At 33.2% G+C, this 14781-nt stretch overlaps 1 protein-coding gene across 4 annotated transcripts in view; it reads left to right on the top strand.

Moving 5' to 3' along the window:
* The window catches only part of LOC111049079 (dyslexia-associated protein KIAA0319), a 51639-nt gene that overhangs the window by 25787 nt on the left and 11071 nt on the right, over window positions 1-14781 (top strand). For all 4 annotated transcript variants that reach the window (XM_039434248.1, XM_039434240.1, XM_039434234.1 and 1 more), the window contains 3 exons: window positions 11899-12010; window positions 12810-12958; window positions 14059-14249. In XM_039434248.1, coding sequence (XP_039290182.1) covers window positions 11899-12010; window positions 12810-12958; window positions 14059-14249 — 452 coding nt within the window. The remainder of the gene's footprint in view (window positions 1-11898; window positions 12011-12809; window positions 12959-14058; window positions 14250-14781) is intronic.

Raw genomic sequence — 14781 nt, 5'->3', positions numbered from 1 at the left:
TAGCTATAATTCCTAGTAGGAAATTTCCAATCCTTTTCCTAGAGAACTCAGGTGCAGCTTGAGCTCGTCCTGGTCGAAGTCATTCAGACTGCGACAAGCTTCCTCCCACTTTCTCTTAATTTTTCCTGTTCTAAAATCCTCCCTTATCTCAGTTCCATATTCTAGATCGTTTTTCAGACCCGCGAATCCTTTCTAAAGTTCCTAGAAACCTGTCTTCTTTAATAGCAAATATTATTTGCTGGTTTTCCCTGTGGAAAATTCACGAATTTTCCCGTGATCTCATTTGCAATTTAGAGATCGATTTTGTTGTAGTCCTTAGACTGGCAATTGCTTGGAAAAGCGCATTAAAATCTCTTCCTGAATCTCTGACTCGATATTTTCCTTGTGGAAAATCCTGGAAAAATCCTTTCCTACCCTGACAACGACATACTGTTGTCTTCCCGATATTATTCTACAGACTGTGTCTGTGAAAATCCTTTTCTATCCTCTCATAATAGTCGACATACTGACTATTAATTTAAAAGCGTTTCGGATGATTGAGAGTGATTTCCATTCCCTTAAGGGCTGTTACAGATTAGCCCTTAATAACCGTCGCGCAGTTGCTAGACTGGCGCGGAAATCCTGTTTAGCAGTTTCAGAATTGCTGAAAATCCTTTCGCAGCTACAGGTTCGCAATTCAGAAATCCTACACCTAAAACCCTGTATTATGAACCTTAAATATCCCGTATTGAAAATTTATACCCTGTATTTAACTAGCAGGTCCAGCTTGCTGAGAGCTAGAGCGCAACTGTCAGATTGCGGATTATTGAACAGATATTCATTTGCTGTAGAGAATAATAATCTTATTATTGATTCTCTGTACCGTATACCCTATACCCTATATACCCTATACCTCAGACCCTGTACCCTATTCTCTATAGCTTACACCCCATACCGTACCCTGTTTAACTATATCTTAAATACCACTAACAACTCCATAGATCCATCATACCTCTACCCTATAGCTCTTACCTTAAACCCCATAGAAAAACTTCTTTTCGGGCTCGCAGTTCCAGTCTGCCCGCCGTCAACTCGCAGTTGGTTCAGATTGCGTACTACCTTTACACAAATAATATAATTATTTGTAGGGATCTGATAGTCAGATCTGTCTCCTTGTATAGGGATATCTCAATCCCATTTAACACCCATCCTGTATTCCAAAGGCCGAGGGCCGAATCGGCCAGCAACGGCACGGGCAAATACTCTTCCCCTGAAACTAAAAATCTCGTGAAAGAAGCAGAGGGTAAAGAATCAGGATTGGGGGAGAAGCGTAAGTCCTGTATCTCCACCAGTCATTACGGCTACTGACCCCGACCCATATCCGACTGTAGCTAGTCCGCGTTGTAGCAATACTTAGTAATTATTAGATAACCTAGGGCGTGGAATAGGGTATCTTAATAACACAAAACTCATTTTTCACTTGAAGAAATATCGAAAAGGTGCATAGGACCTTATTTTTTTGTTCAGCTTGCCAAAATACCCCTCATTTCAATATTAAAATTTTCGACTGACTGTACTACAGTGAGTCAATCATTCTATCAGGGCTCGAATAATTTTGGGACTGTAAATTAAATAAAAATGGAAGAGAATAATTTATTTATGTAAGAATATCAGAACCTTTATTCAAAGCCATATTAACTGCACGCGTATTCATATTGCCGATTACAGCATTGATAAAACTGTATACGTTTATTTAGCACTTTGTCTCAAAAAACTGTTCCAGCTGAAAAATTAATAATCCATGCCACATGTAGGCCTATACAGAAAAACGAAGTTTCAAAACTATGTTTTTTCTAAACAGATGTTTTTGAGATTATCTCTTTGATGCAGCAGTTTCACATTCACTATATTATGGTATATTGTACATATATATATATATATATATATATATATATATATATAATATATATATATATATATAATGTATATTATATCTGTATATTATACATGTACATGTGAAAATAGAATTTATCTCTTTCCTGTATAGGGCTACTTGTAATATAAATATAAAGAAAATAATTGAAAATCTCTGAGATTTTCAATTATTTTCTTTATATTTGAAAATAGAATTCCCTAGAAAGATGCACATTTAGACAATTAAGGTTTCCATCACTTACATCTCTCGAGCTTTTTGAGACCACTCGACTTCTCTCTGCAGATCCATACTCATCACTCTGCACCCTTAAAGATTGAAATGTATGGTCTGATAATTCAGAGTTCTTTACTACAACAGTGCTATCTACTATATTTATTATGATGTTATCGATAATTGTTCGAGTGTCTCTAGTGATCCTAGTAAATTCACAAACTTTTATTGTGTCATTTTCGGCAAAGATGTCTCTAAAAGCATCGCTCATTGGGTTCTTTACATGAAGATCAACATTAAAATCTCCTGCTATTACAATTCTATTATACTTCTGTGTTAGGTATTGGAGAACTGTATCCATCTTGTCATTAAAATCATTCCAATCTCCGTTTGGCGATCTATATACTCCAACAATAGCAGTCCTCTCTTTACCCTTTCCTATAACTACAGATGTAATTTCAAAATTCATTTCAGTTGAAAAACGGCTCAAAAATGACAGTTTCTGAGCTCTAATGTTATTCTTTAGCAGTATACAAACGCCTCCACTCCTATGCAGACTTCTACAATAACTAGCACTTATTTTATAGCCTCCAAAACTCAATTGAGAAAGTTCCGCTTCCTTGAGGCCGTGTTCTGAGAATATTACATCATCTGGATTTTCCACTCTTAGAAAGATATTAATTCTATCTACTTTATTGCTAATGTATTGGATGTTCTGGTGCAGAATGATGCAACCCTTTGACACAGTAAAGTCTCGAATTATATGGGCGTCTCTAAAAAATCATTTCCCAAAAAAATATTCAAAATCGGGATACTAGAGCCAAACATACTAGCATCTCCATTCGTGTTGCAATCATTCGTTACTAATTCATGATCTAGTGTTTGTCTTCTTTCACTGGCTTCAATTGAAGGAGAAAAACTATCATCCGAAATTGAAGACAATGATAAATCTATTTCTTTTTCTCTGAAAGTAGCTGGTTGAACGCACCCCGTTTCCGATTCAACTCCTTTTTTCAACTCATTTGTTAACACTTTTTTGCCTATTACATTCATATGCAATCCATGGATTGTGTGGAATCTTCTTGGAAAATTAAACAGCTCAACCAATTTCAAAGAGTAAGTTTTCGCAATATTTCTAATCCCCTCATTGTACGATTTCACTAGTCGGTGTATGCAAGAATCCCTGGGTAGATCATGTCTGAAAGGAATTGTACAAAGGACAATATTAGTGTGACTATTCGTGATTATAATTTCACCAATCCTTTCAATCATCCTGCGTACTGTATCGCAGTCATCAGAGGCACTGATACTGTTAGTGCCAGCCAGGAGAACTATGAAATCGTTGTCTGTGAATGCCTTCACCTCCTGACTACGTTTATAAAGATAAAATTCGGGAAGTAATACTTTGAGCTAAAAAGGAGATAATTCAAAACAAGAGACTACACTACTCTATCGCACTGAAACAAACAAATAGACTGATTAGATAGTTTGCTTTCTTTTGTATGAAATAAACAGTCAATAATTCAGAAAAATATATTTCCGAGCTACCGTTAAATAGCTTAGCCCTCCTCTCACTACAAACAAGTAAGAATAGTTCGTTTCAAGCTAACGCGGCGCTTGCGAATCCAAATATATACATCGCGCGTATCCCGTCCAGTTCCGGGACAAGCGCGACAGATATCCTGAGCAAGGCCGCACAGGGTTTACAAAATTATTCACCCGTATACTACGCTTACAGGGACAGACTTGGAACACATTGAATTTGTTTGCCACTTACAAAATAGAAATAATTTATTAAATAAATAATGACCACTTTATAAAATTGTTCTTTATGAGAAGCATAGCAAGTAAAAAAACGATAAGTGAAAAGACTATTGTGAACTATACAAGAACAGTACGATACTAGTAACAAAATTAAAAAAACAAAACTTGAAAAAATAACAGAGACAATTTATTTACTGTTACGAAACTGTTTGCATAAGCGAATAAAAAGAAACGGCTAATTACGTTGTTTAATTTATTTTGTATTAGAAATTTAAATCTACTTTTAATAACACGAAGATATAATGCACTATTTATCACAAATTAATTTGAAATTGATTTTAGAAGATGAGGATTCTATTCAATTACGGGAAAGATTGAGTATGAAATTGAAAATAGATTTTTTTATCATGAATTTACTCAGAAATACTTTTTAAACTGTTATTACGACTGTATTAAAAAAAAATAAATAAATAAATCTGTAACTAAAGTAAGATTAATGGATCCAGTTAAAATAAATTTTAAAATGCGTTTATCAACTAGAGAAATTTACGTTAGTACAAGGATTGATAATAATAATTAATTACGGTATTAGACTAACATTTACTAAATGATGTTATTAAGATTAAAAGTTATTTTAATATTTAATGACGCGAAAAAATTAAGTTATAATTAAGGTTATGAACACAATATTCTACTTCTGAAAGCAAGAAACGAAAGGAAACAAGCTATCTTATCTGAGACGGAGCTGCACCAAAAACAACCGTCCGCTACCACTGACTTCACAGAACTGAGTTCTACTACCCAATGCACGGAATCCTTGTTTTTCGGCCCTAATTTGAATGATGGCTTGCAACCTTCTTCTAATTTTTGTTTTTCTATCCCTGAATTGACAAAATTTTTGTTATATATTTCTTCATTTACCTCTTTGTTAGTGAGATCAGATGGAACATCATAAACAATTATCCTGGGTTTTTTATTTTGGGGCTCAGTTATCTTGATTTGATCATTATTTACAGCTTTATTCTTCAATAATTTCTTTTTGTCCTCAAGAGAATCCAGAACAATGAGTAAACCTCCTCCTCTAACGGGTACTGTCTTTTTTATTTTAATGTCATCATTTCTCGCGATGTTGGTTATCAGTGTTCCTTTTATTTTTTCACTGTCTTGTTTTTCATTACCGGTGGAATTTGAGGGTTTAATTAAGACTACCTGTTCTTTTGGAAGGATTTTCCTGACTTGATTATTGGACTGGGGATCGCTTGAAGTAGCTTTTTTCGGTAGTTGTATCATGTCTGCGTAAGTAATAGGCCTGTCTTTATTTTTAATTTCCTGAACAGATTTGCTTATGTCCTGTAATGAGTCGTGAATTTTCGGTTGCCCTAAAGAATCACTTATTTGGCTAATAGTAACTGCTCTCGTTTCTACTTTAACGATTACCAATGCTAATTTCTGAACTAATTCTAAGAAATTATCATATAAAATAAGTTTCCAGCTTATTTCCAGTCAGTCGCCGGACAGTTGAATTTGCTCTTGTCTTTTTTAATATTATAAAATTCTGAATACAATGAAACCATCCGGAACTCTCTATATCTAATGTGTTCTGAGTTACAAAAACGAGTAAAATTTCAACAAAATAATCAATTTAAATGAATTTTAGTTTTCAATTAACAATATCTTCCAATTGCCACAATTCAAATGTATAATTTTCATTATTTGTGTTCATTATTCAATAATTAAAACATTTATAATAATATCATCTTATTGTCATTTGAAAGAATAAAAAAGTATAAACTCAACCTCCCACATAATTGAACATCATCTTTTAGGTTATTTAGACAAATCAGAATAAAAAATAAAAATACTTGGACAATTTCCTGATATTCAGATTACCTCAGATTTGCTAGAGCTATCACCTTCTACTTCTGCTTTCGGAAGTGCTTAGTAAAAAACTATTCTCATATATATTGTTTATCTGTGTGTGGCGAAAAATAGCGTTCGTACCACGGGCAAAAATGTTTTTCCGGCTCTCAATCTTTTCTAGTCCTCGGCCTACGGCCTCGGACTTGAAAACCGATTTCGAGCCGGAAAAATCCCATTTTCTGCTCTAGGTGCGAAATATACTATATTTAATGATATTTTTTTCCAAATTGACCCTCCTTCTGAGTAAACCCATAGACCCACCCCCCCATATATTTTTACACCACAAGTGCACTTCTCAAAGAAACGCGAAAGATCGCTATTCAAAAAGGCTATCGTTTTGTATTGGTTAAGGATGGTAGGATACTGGCTAGGAAGGAGGAAGGTAAGCAGCCAATACATGTGAGAAATGAGAAAGATTTTGTGAAACTATAGATGGCCGAATTATTTTGTTTTAAGTCTTACTTTGTAACTATGAAGATATTTTTCTATAACACTAAGTTATGTTTCGCAATAGGCCTATTATTTACATTGTCTAATGATAAACTGAGAAAGAACTATATTCTGATTACTTTAGAACATTCGGAACATGAATTTTATTATTTTTTTGGTGTTTTTCTAGATGGAAACTATGATTTTATGACTTTTATAGATCTATTTTGTATAAAGATGAACAGAAGTTCAGGTAGAATTATTTATTATTTCCAGGATTTAATTTACTTCATATTGTTTATGAGAAATCGTCAAATTAAATATGTATCTGAAGAATACAATATCACTAATAATTATAAAACTGTTAAAAAGTTGAATTCAAGCGAGATTAGTTTTTTGTCTTTGCTGATTGATTTATTGAAAGATAGCTTCTTGGTATTATTTTATTTGAACGGCCAAAGGTATATAGAACGCAATTTTGAAAACGTTCAATCATTTTTATTACTATGTTTATTGTAAATTTATATAGAATGATTCCAAACAGCTTTATTAGAGCCGAAGATCCACAAATTGAACAAGAACAGGTTGATTTGAATATTTTTATCAATAAAATAATTGTATTCTACATCATTGTCACAATATTGTCAATAATTAGGATTTCAATATTGGTAAGACTCCATTATCCTATTAATATAAATCTTTATCTTATCGTGTGCAGTAGGTGGCTAGCCGAATTTTTCATGAGTAACGAAGTTGTTATTTTATTTTTCTACCCAATCCAATGCCTTTTGAAGTAGGTGATACAGTTGATGTTGGTATCTATGATACGCTGGAGGTTCAAGATATTGGTAACTTCAAGCCGGATAATTATTTAAATAGTAATACAGAGAGTTTACTCAACTTATTGCATATGAACATAAGGAGTGTTAATAAAAATGTTGATCAATTTATATGTTACCTGAACCAGTGTGAAACAAAATTTCATGTGATAATTTTATCAGAAACATGGATAACTGAGGACTCTCAATGTAATTTTATTATGGATGGATACCGAACTATATATAAAAAATCCAAATATTCAAGAAGCGATGGTATCTGCTTGTTTATTGACAATAGCATCATAGACTTCGAACTGATTGATTTAGAAATAGATAAAGCTAACTCGATTGCAATTACATTCACATTTCAAGATAAGAAGTATACGCTGTTGTCTGTCTATCGCTAACCTTCACTTAATATTGTTGATTTCATAAACAGTTTCGACTCTCTTTTGCAAAATACTAATAATGGAAATACATTTTTGGTGCTAGGAGACATGAATTTGAACCTATTAGAAATTGTAATCTAACGAACGAATACTTGAGTGCTGTTCATTTAAATGGATTTAAATCCTACATAAATATACCAACAAGAATTCAAAATAATACTAAGACATGTATTGATCATATATTTCTCAAAGATAAGAATATAAATCCTGAAAACATATTAGCAACTGTAATCGAATCAAATATTAGGCTACTGATCATTTTTGCACAACCATCCATTTAAATCAGAATAACATAAAAACTAAGAGTATTTCATCGACTTATGATATAGTCAAAATTGATTATGGAAAAATATGTCGTAGCTTAGAAGAAGAAAGATGGGATAAGATATTTAATAACAAAACTGAAGACGATGAGTTAGAAGACGATTGATGAGTTAGTGGATGCTTTTATAAATACACTCACGGACCACATTAAACTTAGCTCACGATCTTTTAAGATACCTCATAAAAGAAAACCACTGAAGCCATGGATAAGTCAAGGCATTATTAATTCTTTAAGAGAGCGAGACAAGATGCATAGGAAACTGACTAAAGAACCATTTAATATTAGATTGAAGGAGGAATATAAGCGATATAGAAACACTCTGAACATTTTGATCAAAAAAGCAAAAATTGAATACTAGGCTATAATCAAAAGTTTCTCATTTATAAAGGTAATATTAAGAAAACTTGGGATTGCATAGAAGAAATTACCAAAACCAAAACTAAAGAATTTGAAGCTAGAATTGAAGCTGTCGTACTAAATAAACATTTTGCAACAGTAGGCCAGAAATATGCTAAAAACCTAATTCAAAATAATATAATTGAAATTCCCGAAACAATCTCACCTAGAACCTTACATAGCTTTTTTCTAAGCCCAACCAATGTTACAGAAATAAATAAATACATTCATGAGCTAAAACCAAACTCTTCTCCAGGTGCGGATGGCATAAGTAGCATATGTCTAAAGAAAATTTCAAACTATATTGTTTGTCCTCTTGAATTTATAGTTAATAGATGCTTTCTACTAGGATATTTTCCCAGAAAATTCAAAGTAGCCTTCATAAAACCGATTCCTAAATCCAATAAACTTGATGATCCACAAAATTATAGACCTATTAGTCTACTCAGCAACTTGTCTAAAATCATGGAAAAAATTATAAAAGCCAGACTGTTGAATTTTCTTGAAAAAAATGAATTTATTGAGGGCAACCAGTATGGATTCCAAAAAGGTAAATCTACCAAGGATGCTGTGTTACATTTGACAAGTATAATCGACAAAAATTTCAATAGTAATAAAAAAACACTTGCTGTATTCTGTGACTTAGCGAAGGCGTTCGATACAATACCACATTCTATCTTATTAAACAAGTTGGAAAATAGTGGAATAAGGGGGATAGCAAAAAAACTATTCGCAAGCTATTTGAAGGATCGAACCCAAATTTTGGAAACTGATATCCAGATTATTAAAGATTATGGTCTGCCACAAGGCACTGTGCTATCGCCTCTTATGTTTTTGATTTATGTGAATGATTTATTGAAACTACGCATTCCGAATGGTATTGCTCTATCTTTTGCTGATGACACTGCTTTAATCTTTTCTGGCTCAACTTGGGATGAAACATTCAACTGTGCAAATCGCGGTCTTTCAGTGGTCAAGTCGTGGTTAAAAAGTCATATTCTAACATTAAATACAATAAAAAATAAATATATAACTTTTTCACCTAATAGAAGCGGTCAACCTTCAGAACATTTAAAACTAATAATACATAATCATAACTGCGACACTCCCAACTGTACTTGTTCAACTATAGAAAGAGTCAAGTCAATGAAATATTTAGGAATTACGATTGATCAGCATATTAAATGGGACATTCACATCCAAAATCTTTGTTATAAATTAAAATACTTGATTACAATATTTTACAAAATTAATCAATTGAAAGACTTGAACATTCTCAGAACAATTTACAATGCATATGCTCACTCAATCTTCCACTACAATATAGAAGTATGGGGAGCAGCCTTTGACACCCATTTCAATAAACTTTTTACTATTCAAAAGCATATCATCAGGGCTGCGCTAGGAAGACCAAGACGCTATCCTAGCAGACTAATATTTGATGAGATAAACTTACCAACGCTTCGCCAAACGTACATTACAAACTTAATTATATTCATAAATAAAAATACATATTTATTTACTCAACGCAATGTCACTTACAATTTAAGACCAGCAAGTGTAAGTGCTTACAGTATAAATTTCACTGCATTGACAACCAGCAATCATCAGTTCAAGTTCCAGAGCGATAAGCTAATAAATAGGATACCAAACGATTTCATTAGGGATAAAATTACAAGTAATAAATTAAATAAAATAAGATCCTGGGTAAAAGAGAATTACTTTTTTAAAATCGAAAACTAAATTATTATAATTATGACTTGTTTTTAACATGCTCAGTTTAAACTTGGCTTTTTTGATTACCTAAAAGAAACAATTTTTTTATCATTATTATTATAATTTCTATTATACCTATTTCTATTATTGGGCTTGTTGATTTTTGATTCAAGAATTGATTTTGTGTGTTTATTCATACATATTTTTGGTTTTTGGTTTACTATCTTTTAGTTTGTATTTTAGAATATTATCACGGCAAATGTACCAATAATTTAAAGAATATTTTCGAACTCGTGGCTGGAGCTCAAGGCTTCTTTTTCCAGCCACACCAATGTATATTAGTTGATAAGTGTTATTTTGTAAATTTCTAGTGAATTGGTAAAATAAAAAACACATATTAATCATGTGTTTTAACCAGCGAGGGATACCGGGAAAAACGTGAAATATGCGGGAAATGTACGGGAATTTTCTGAGCCTGATTCAGAGGACACTCTGTAATTTTATCAGTACAAAATTAGTTGAATAAATAACTGAGTTCTTGGTCAACAATATTTTAATATTGGGTATTATTAATAGCGGTTTTTGGGTATTGGTATGTGTGTGTGTGTGTGTGGTGTGTGTGTGTGTGTGTGTGTGGTGTGTGTGTGTGTGTGTGTGTGTGTGTGTTTGTGTGTGAGTTATCATTCGTAACAATGAATTGTTCAAAACATGAATTTTAATTAAATAAAAAAAACCCATATACTTCTGTATTCATGTTCACGAACGTGTTCGCATGACACTTGTGTTGGATAGCCAAAATTGTAGAGCAAACAGCACGGCGAATTGTAATGGAGGACTGTGATTCCCTGAAAAGTTCAGCGTTCGGAGTACGGTACGGCGAACAGTTACAACAGAGGCGAGCGGCACGGCGAACGGTTCGGAGTACGGTACGGTGAATGTTTAACTGCTGATTTTTAACTTTATGAAACATATGCTCATGTTCGCTGAAAGGCGCGATGTTCGGCGGAATGCACGGTTTGCTGCGCGGTTCGAGGTTCGTCTCAGCATGTGTGGTCGCACCTTTAGATGTTACAGGACATTTATCCAGATCACATGTCAAAGTAACATAATAATCTTTACTTTAATAGAGAAAAGAACTGGCTTTTACACGTACGGAATAGGAAAATTATGTTTGACACATTATCACGTCTTAACTACTGGACTGATTAACTTGAAAATCTGCATGTAGATTCTTAATTAACCGAAGATGGTTATAGACCTATTTTCGATTCTTCAAGATTTGATAAAATCAAGTTTTCAATTTGTCATTCTTCCAGTTGTTGTATGGAAGCAGCTGAACATTTCTTTTAAAAAGGAAATTAGAAGATAGGTATCATTGGGAATCCTATTCAAATAATAAAAACAGGCTTTCCGTCGCACCCAAATTTCGTCCACCATTTTTGAATCGCCATTTTTGAACCTCCAACCTCATTTTTTCAAATTGGGAGGTGGTCATATGATACATGATTTCAAGAGAAAATATGGTGAAAACCGCACATCGATATCTCAAACCTTTCAAAATTTATTCTAATTCAAAGATAGTGTGATATATAATCCATCTACCTATCATCATCTTCTATACTATAATGAAGGAAAGAACTGGCTTATACACGTATACACGTGTAAAGGATAGGAAAATTATGTTCGACGCACAATCACGTCTCAACTACTGGACTGATTTATTTGTAATGTTGCATAAATTCTTAATCAACCGAGGATTCTTATAGGCCTATTTTCAATTCTTCTAGATATCATTACTTCAAGTTTTCAGTTTGTTAAGATTTAAAATACATCCTCGCGAAGCACGGGTTACATGCTAGTTAAATAAAATCATTGAAACATGAGTATTCAATGTATTGAATTAAAATAAGGGTAACTATTGAACATTAACTGATATAATGATTTTTCTTTGTTTAGCGATTGCTGGTTCAAACCAAACTGTGGCTCTTCCTCAGACATGGGCTCTACTTAACGGCTCCCAAAGCTCCGATGACATTCAAATTGTTTCATGGAAGTGGGAACAGATAAGGTAATTCTCTGTTGAAAAACTCTTGTAAAATGGAAACATAATATGCAGTAGTGTATTGTGAGTGGTATGTGTACACTCTAGACAAGCAAAGAATCAGAAGTGAATTCATCAAATTATTTAGTTGAGTTATCTAAATCAATTCTAAAGACGAACAAAAACACCAGCAGAGAGACGTGTGAACTCATGGAGAGAAAAAAATCAAACGTCTGCATGCAGACCTGAGCAGATATATGAAGACAGCCGGCCGTCTGTGTGCGTTGCAACGTTTGGACACCTGCGGAGGGATTTTTCCACCGTCTGTTGCTTTGTACGTTTGCTTTAAGACAGAAGTGAATCTCAGTAATCTCTGCTGATAATCTTACTAACAAAACAATTCTCTGTTAATTCCACTTTGTAGTCTCATTGAACTGATTATATACGATCTTCCATTATTCTGTAGGTTTGAATCATTTACATCCAACTGATATTGCATTAACTAATGGTCAACTAACTGGTTTGATCAACTAACACTCTTGTTTTCATACAATTCAATTTATAATTACATTCTAAACATCTGATAATCAGACAGAGGATTTTTCAAAAAAGAGCAACCCTGCTCAGTGCTCATCCCAGAGCATACAATAAACCCATAATTCATAGATGCTACTGACTGAGTGAGATTAATTCTTTGTAATTTACTTTCATCTCATTTCGCTTTATATGTCTAATTCTTATATCCCATCCTTAGCCTATAATCAATATGGATCTTTTTCAAGATAAATTCAAAATTTTATCTTAACAAAATTCAATTTTCTTTCAGCGGGCCGAGCAAAATTACTTTTAGCTCTTACAATGAATCCATTACCAATGCCACTGAGCTGACGAAAGGAAAGTATGTGATACAGTTATCGGTTGTGGATGGTAATGGAAATAAGGCAACGGACAAACTTCAAATCACAGTTACTCAAAGTAAGTCTCTTCCATACTATCAAGATGAATAGTTCAAAACTTCATTAATGTTTTTTGTCATGTATTTAAATTTATTAAACTAAGACTCTTTTAGCACGTTTACTTGACATAATACCTCCATTTGAAGATTATTATTTATTCTCTGTATCACATGTTACTACTTCTTGTATTATGTCGTTGAAGTGGAAATAAAATAAATCGGAATTGAATTGAAAAATGTTGAGGAAGATTAAACCTCAATAATATTGCCAATCCCATAAGGTACAGTCCTGAATATATTTGATTTCAAACAGTATCGAATTGTATCTTTGATCTTATAAATGCTAAATTTTGATAGAATTAATCATCTAATAACTCATCAATTTATAATGAATAAACTTTTATTAATGGGTAATTCTAAGATAGGCTATAATGAAGTGTTGATGAACTTCTTCAGGTTATGCTGTGAGAATGAGTTAATGAGCATATTGGGCTGCCATTTCGGATTAATTTGAGGTATTGTAAGCAAGCATACTACAAATAACTTTATCAAAAATCCACTTCAAATAGTCCAATACTATTGCATTTCTAATAGTTTATTTGCATCAAATTGATAATTATCAATTTCATAATTACAATATGGATCATCTTTCATATCTGACCTGTATAGCTTGGATCAAAATAAATCTGTGTAGAGAATCTTTTGACGATTCAATTTTGATTCGCGCTTGTGAAAATACTTTTGTGTTTTCATTGAATACCCTTCAGCTATCAAATTTGGAACTTCTCCATAATTGAAAAAACACAGTTTAAATTTTGCCACATCCACATCTATTAAATTTGTTGACAGGACTGCAGTTTCGTGTTTAAACCAACTCATCTTACTGTAAGCAACACAGTGTTGCTTCAACACGGAACTGCAGTCCTAACAACAAATTAGATAGATGTGGATGTGACAAAATTAAGACTGTGCTTTTTCAAATACAGTACTACTCTATTAATAAACTATTATTGTTTTGATTCTGTTTGGAATTTACTCTGTCCATTATCCAAAACTGATTGAATGAATGTAAACGTTGTCAGAACCAATTGAATGTAACTAGCATGGTTGATTGTTTTAGACAGCAACGCGGCACCGAAGGCGAACGCGGGCGGGGATCAGCAAGTGGTGCTGCCGGTGGGGGTGCTGCTGCTGAACGGGTCGCAGTCTACCGACGACCTCGGCATCGCCAAGTGGCAGTGGACCCGGGAGCCCACCAGTCTCGCCCTCGGCCAGGTCATTGCCGGCACCGACGCATCGCCCACACTCATGGTCAGCACCTACAATCTACATAAACTTAATTATATTTGTTAGATAAATTATTATTTATATAAATAGAACTCAATCAGAACTTGACAAAACTACAGGCAATCTTCGGGTACTACCCTATTATCACATTTTATTCACCCATATCTCTCTTTTACATTTTATATTCACATTTTAATTTTAGTTCTGAATTTCATTGGTATTATCTATTATTATTCTTCATAACCATAGCTCTATTTAAAACAATTTTTTTCCATCTTTGTAAAAATGTATTTTCTTTTGTATAAATACTGTTTATTTAAAGAGGTAGATTTCCTTTTCAATTTTTGATTTTTATTATAATCTTGATTTTGTTATGGTATTTATTTGTATTAAATGTAAAGCGTTATGTGGCAGAGAGGACCTGGAGTCCATATTCCGCCCTTAATAATGGCAATCAATCAATCTATACTATATACAGAGTGTCCCACCAAAGTTGTAACAAGTGAAGACCATAGATTCTTCATTAAATTTGCAAAAATAAATGTCCAGTAAAATT

This window comes from Nilaparvata lugens, chromosome 1 (genome assembly GCF_014356525.2).
Source record: "Nilaparvata lugens isolate BPH chromosome 1, ASM1435652v1, whole genome shotgun sequence".
NCBI classification, from domain to species: domain Eukaryota; kingdom Metazoa; phylum Arthropoda; class Insecta; order Hemiptera; family Delphacidae; genus Nilaparvata; species Nilaparvata lugens.
Note: the sequence above shows the minus strand (reverse complement) of the source record. Positions and strands in the feature narration are given on the sequence as shown.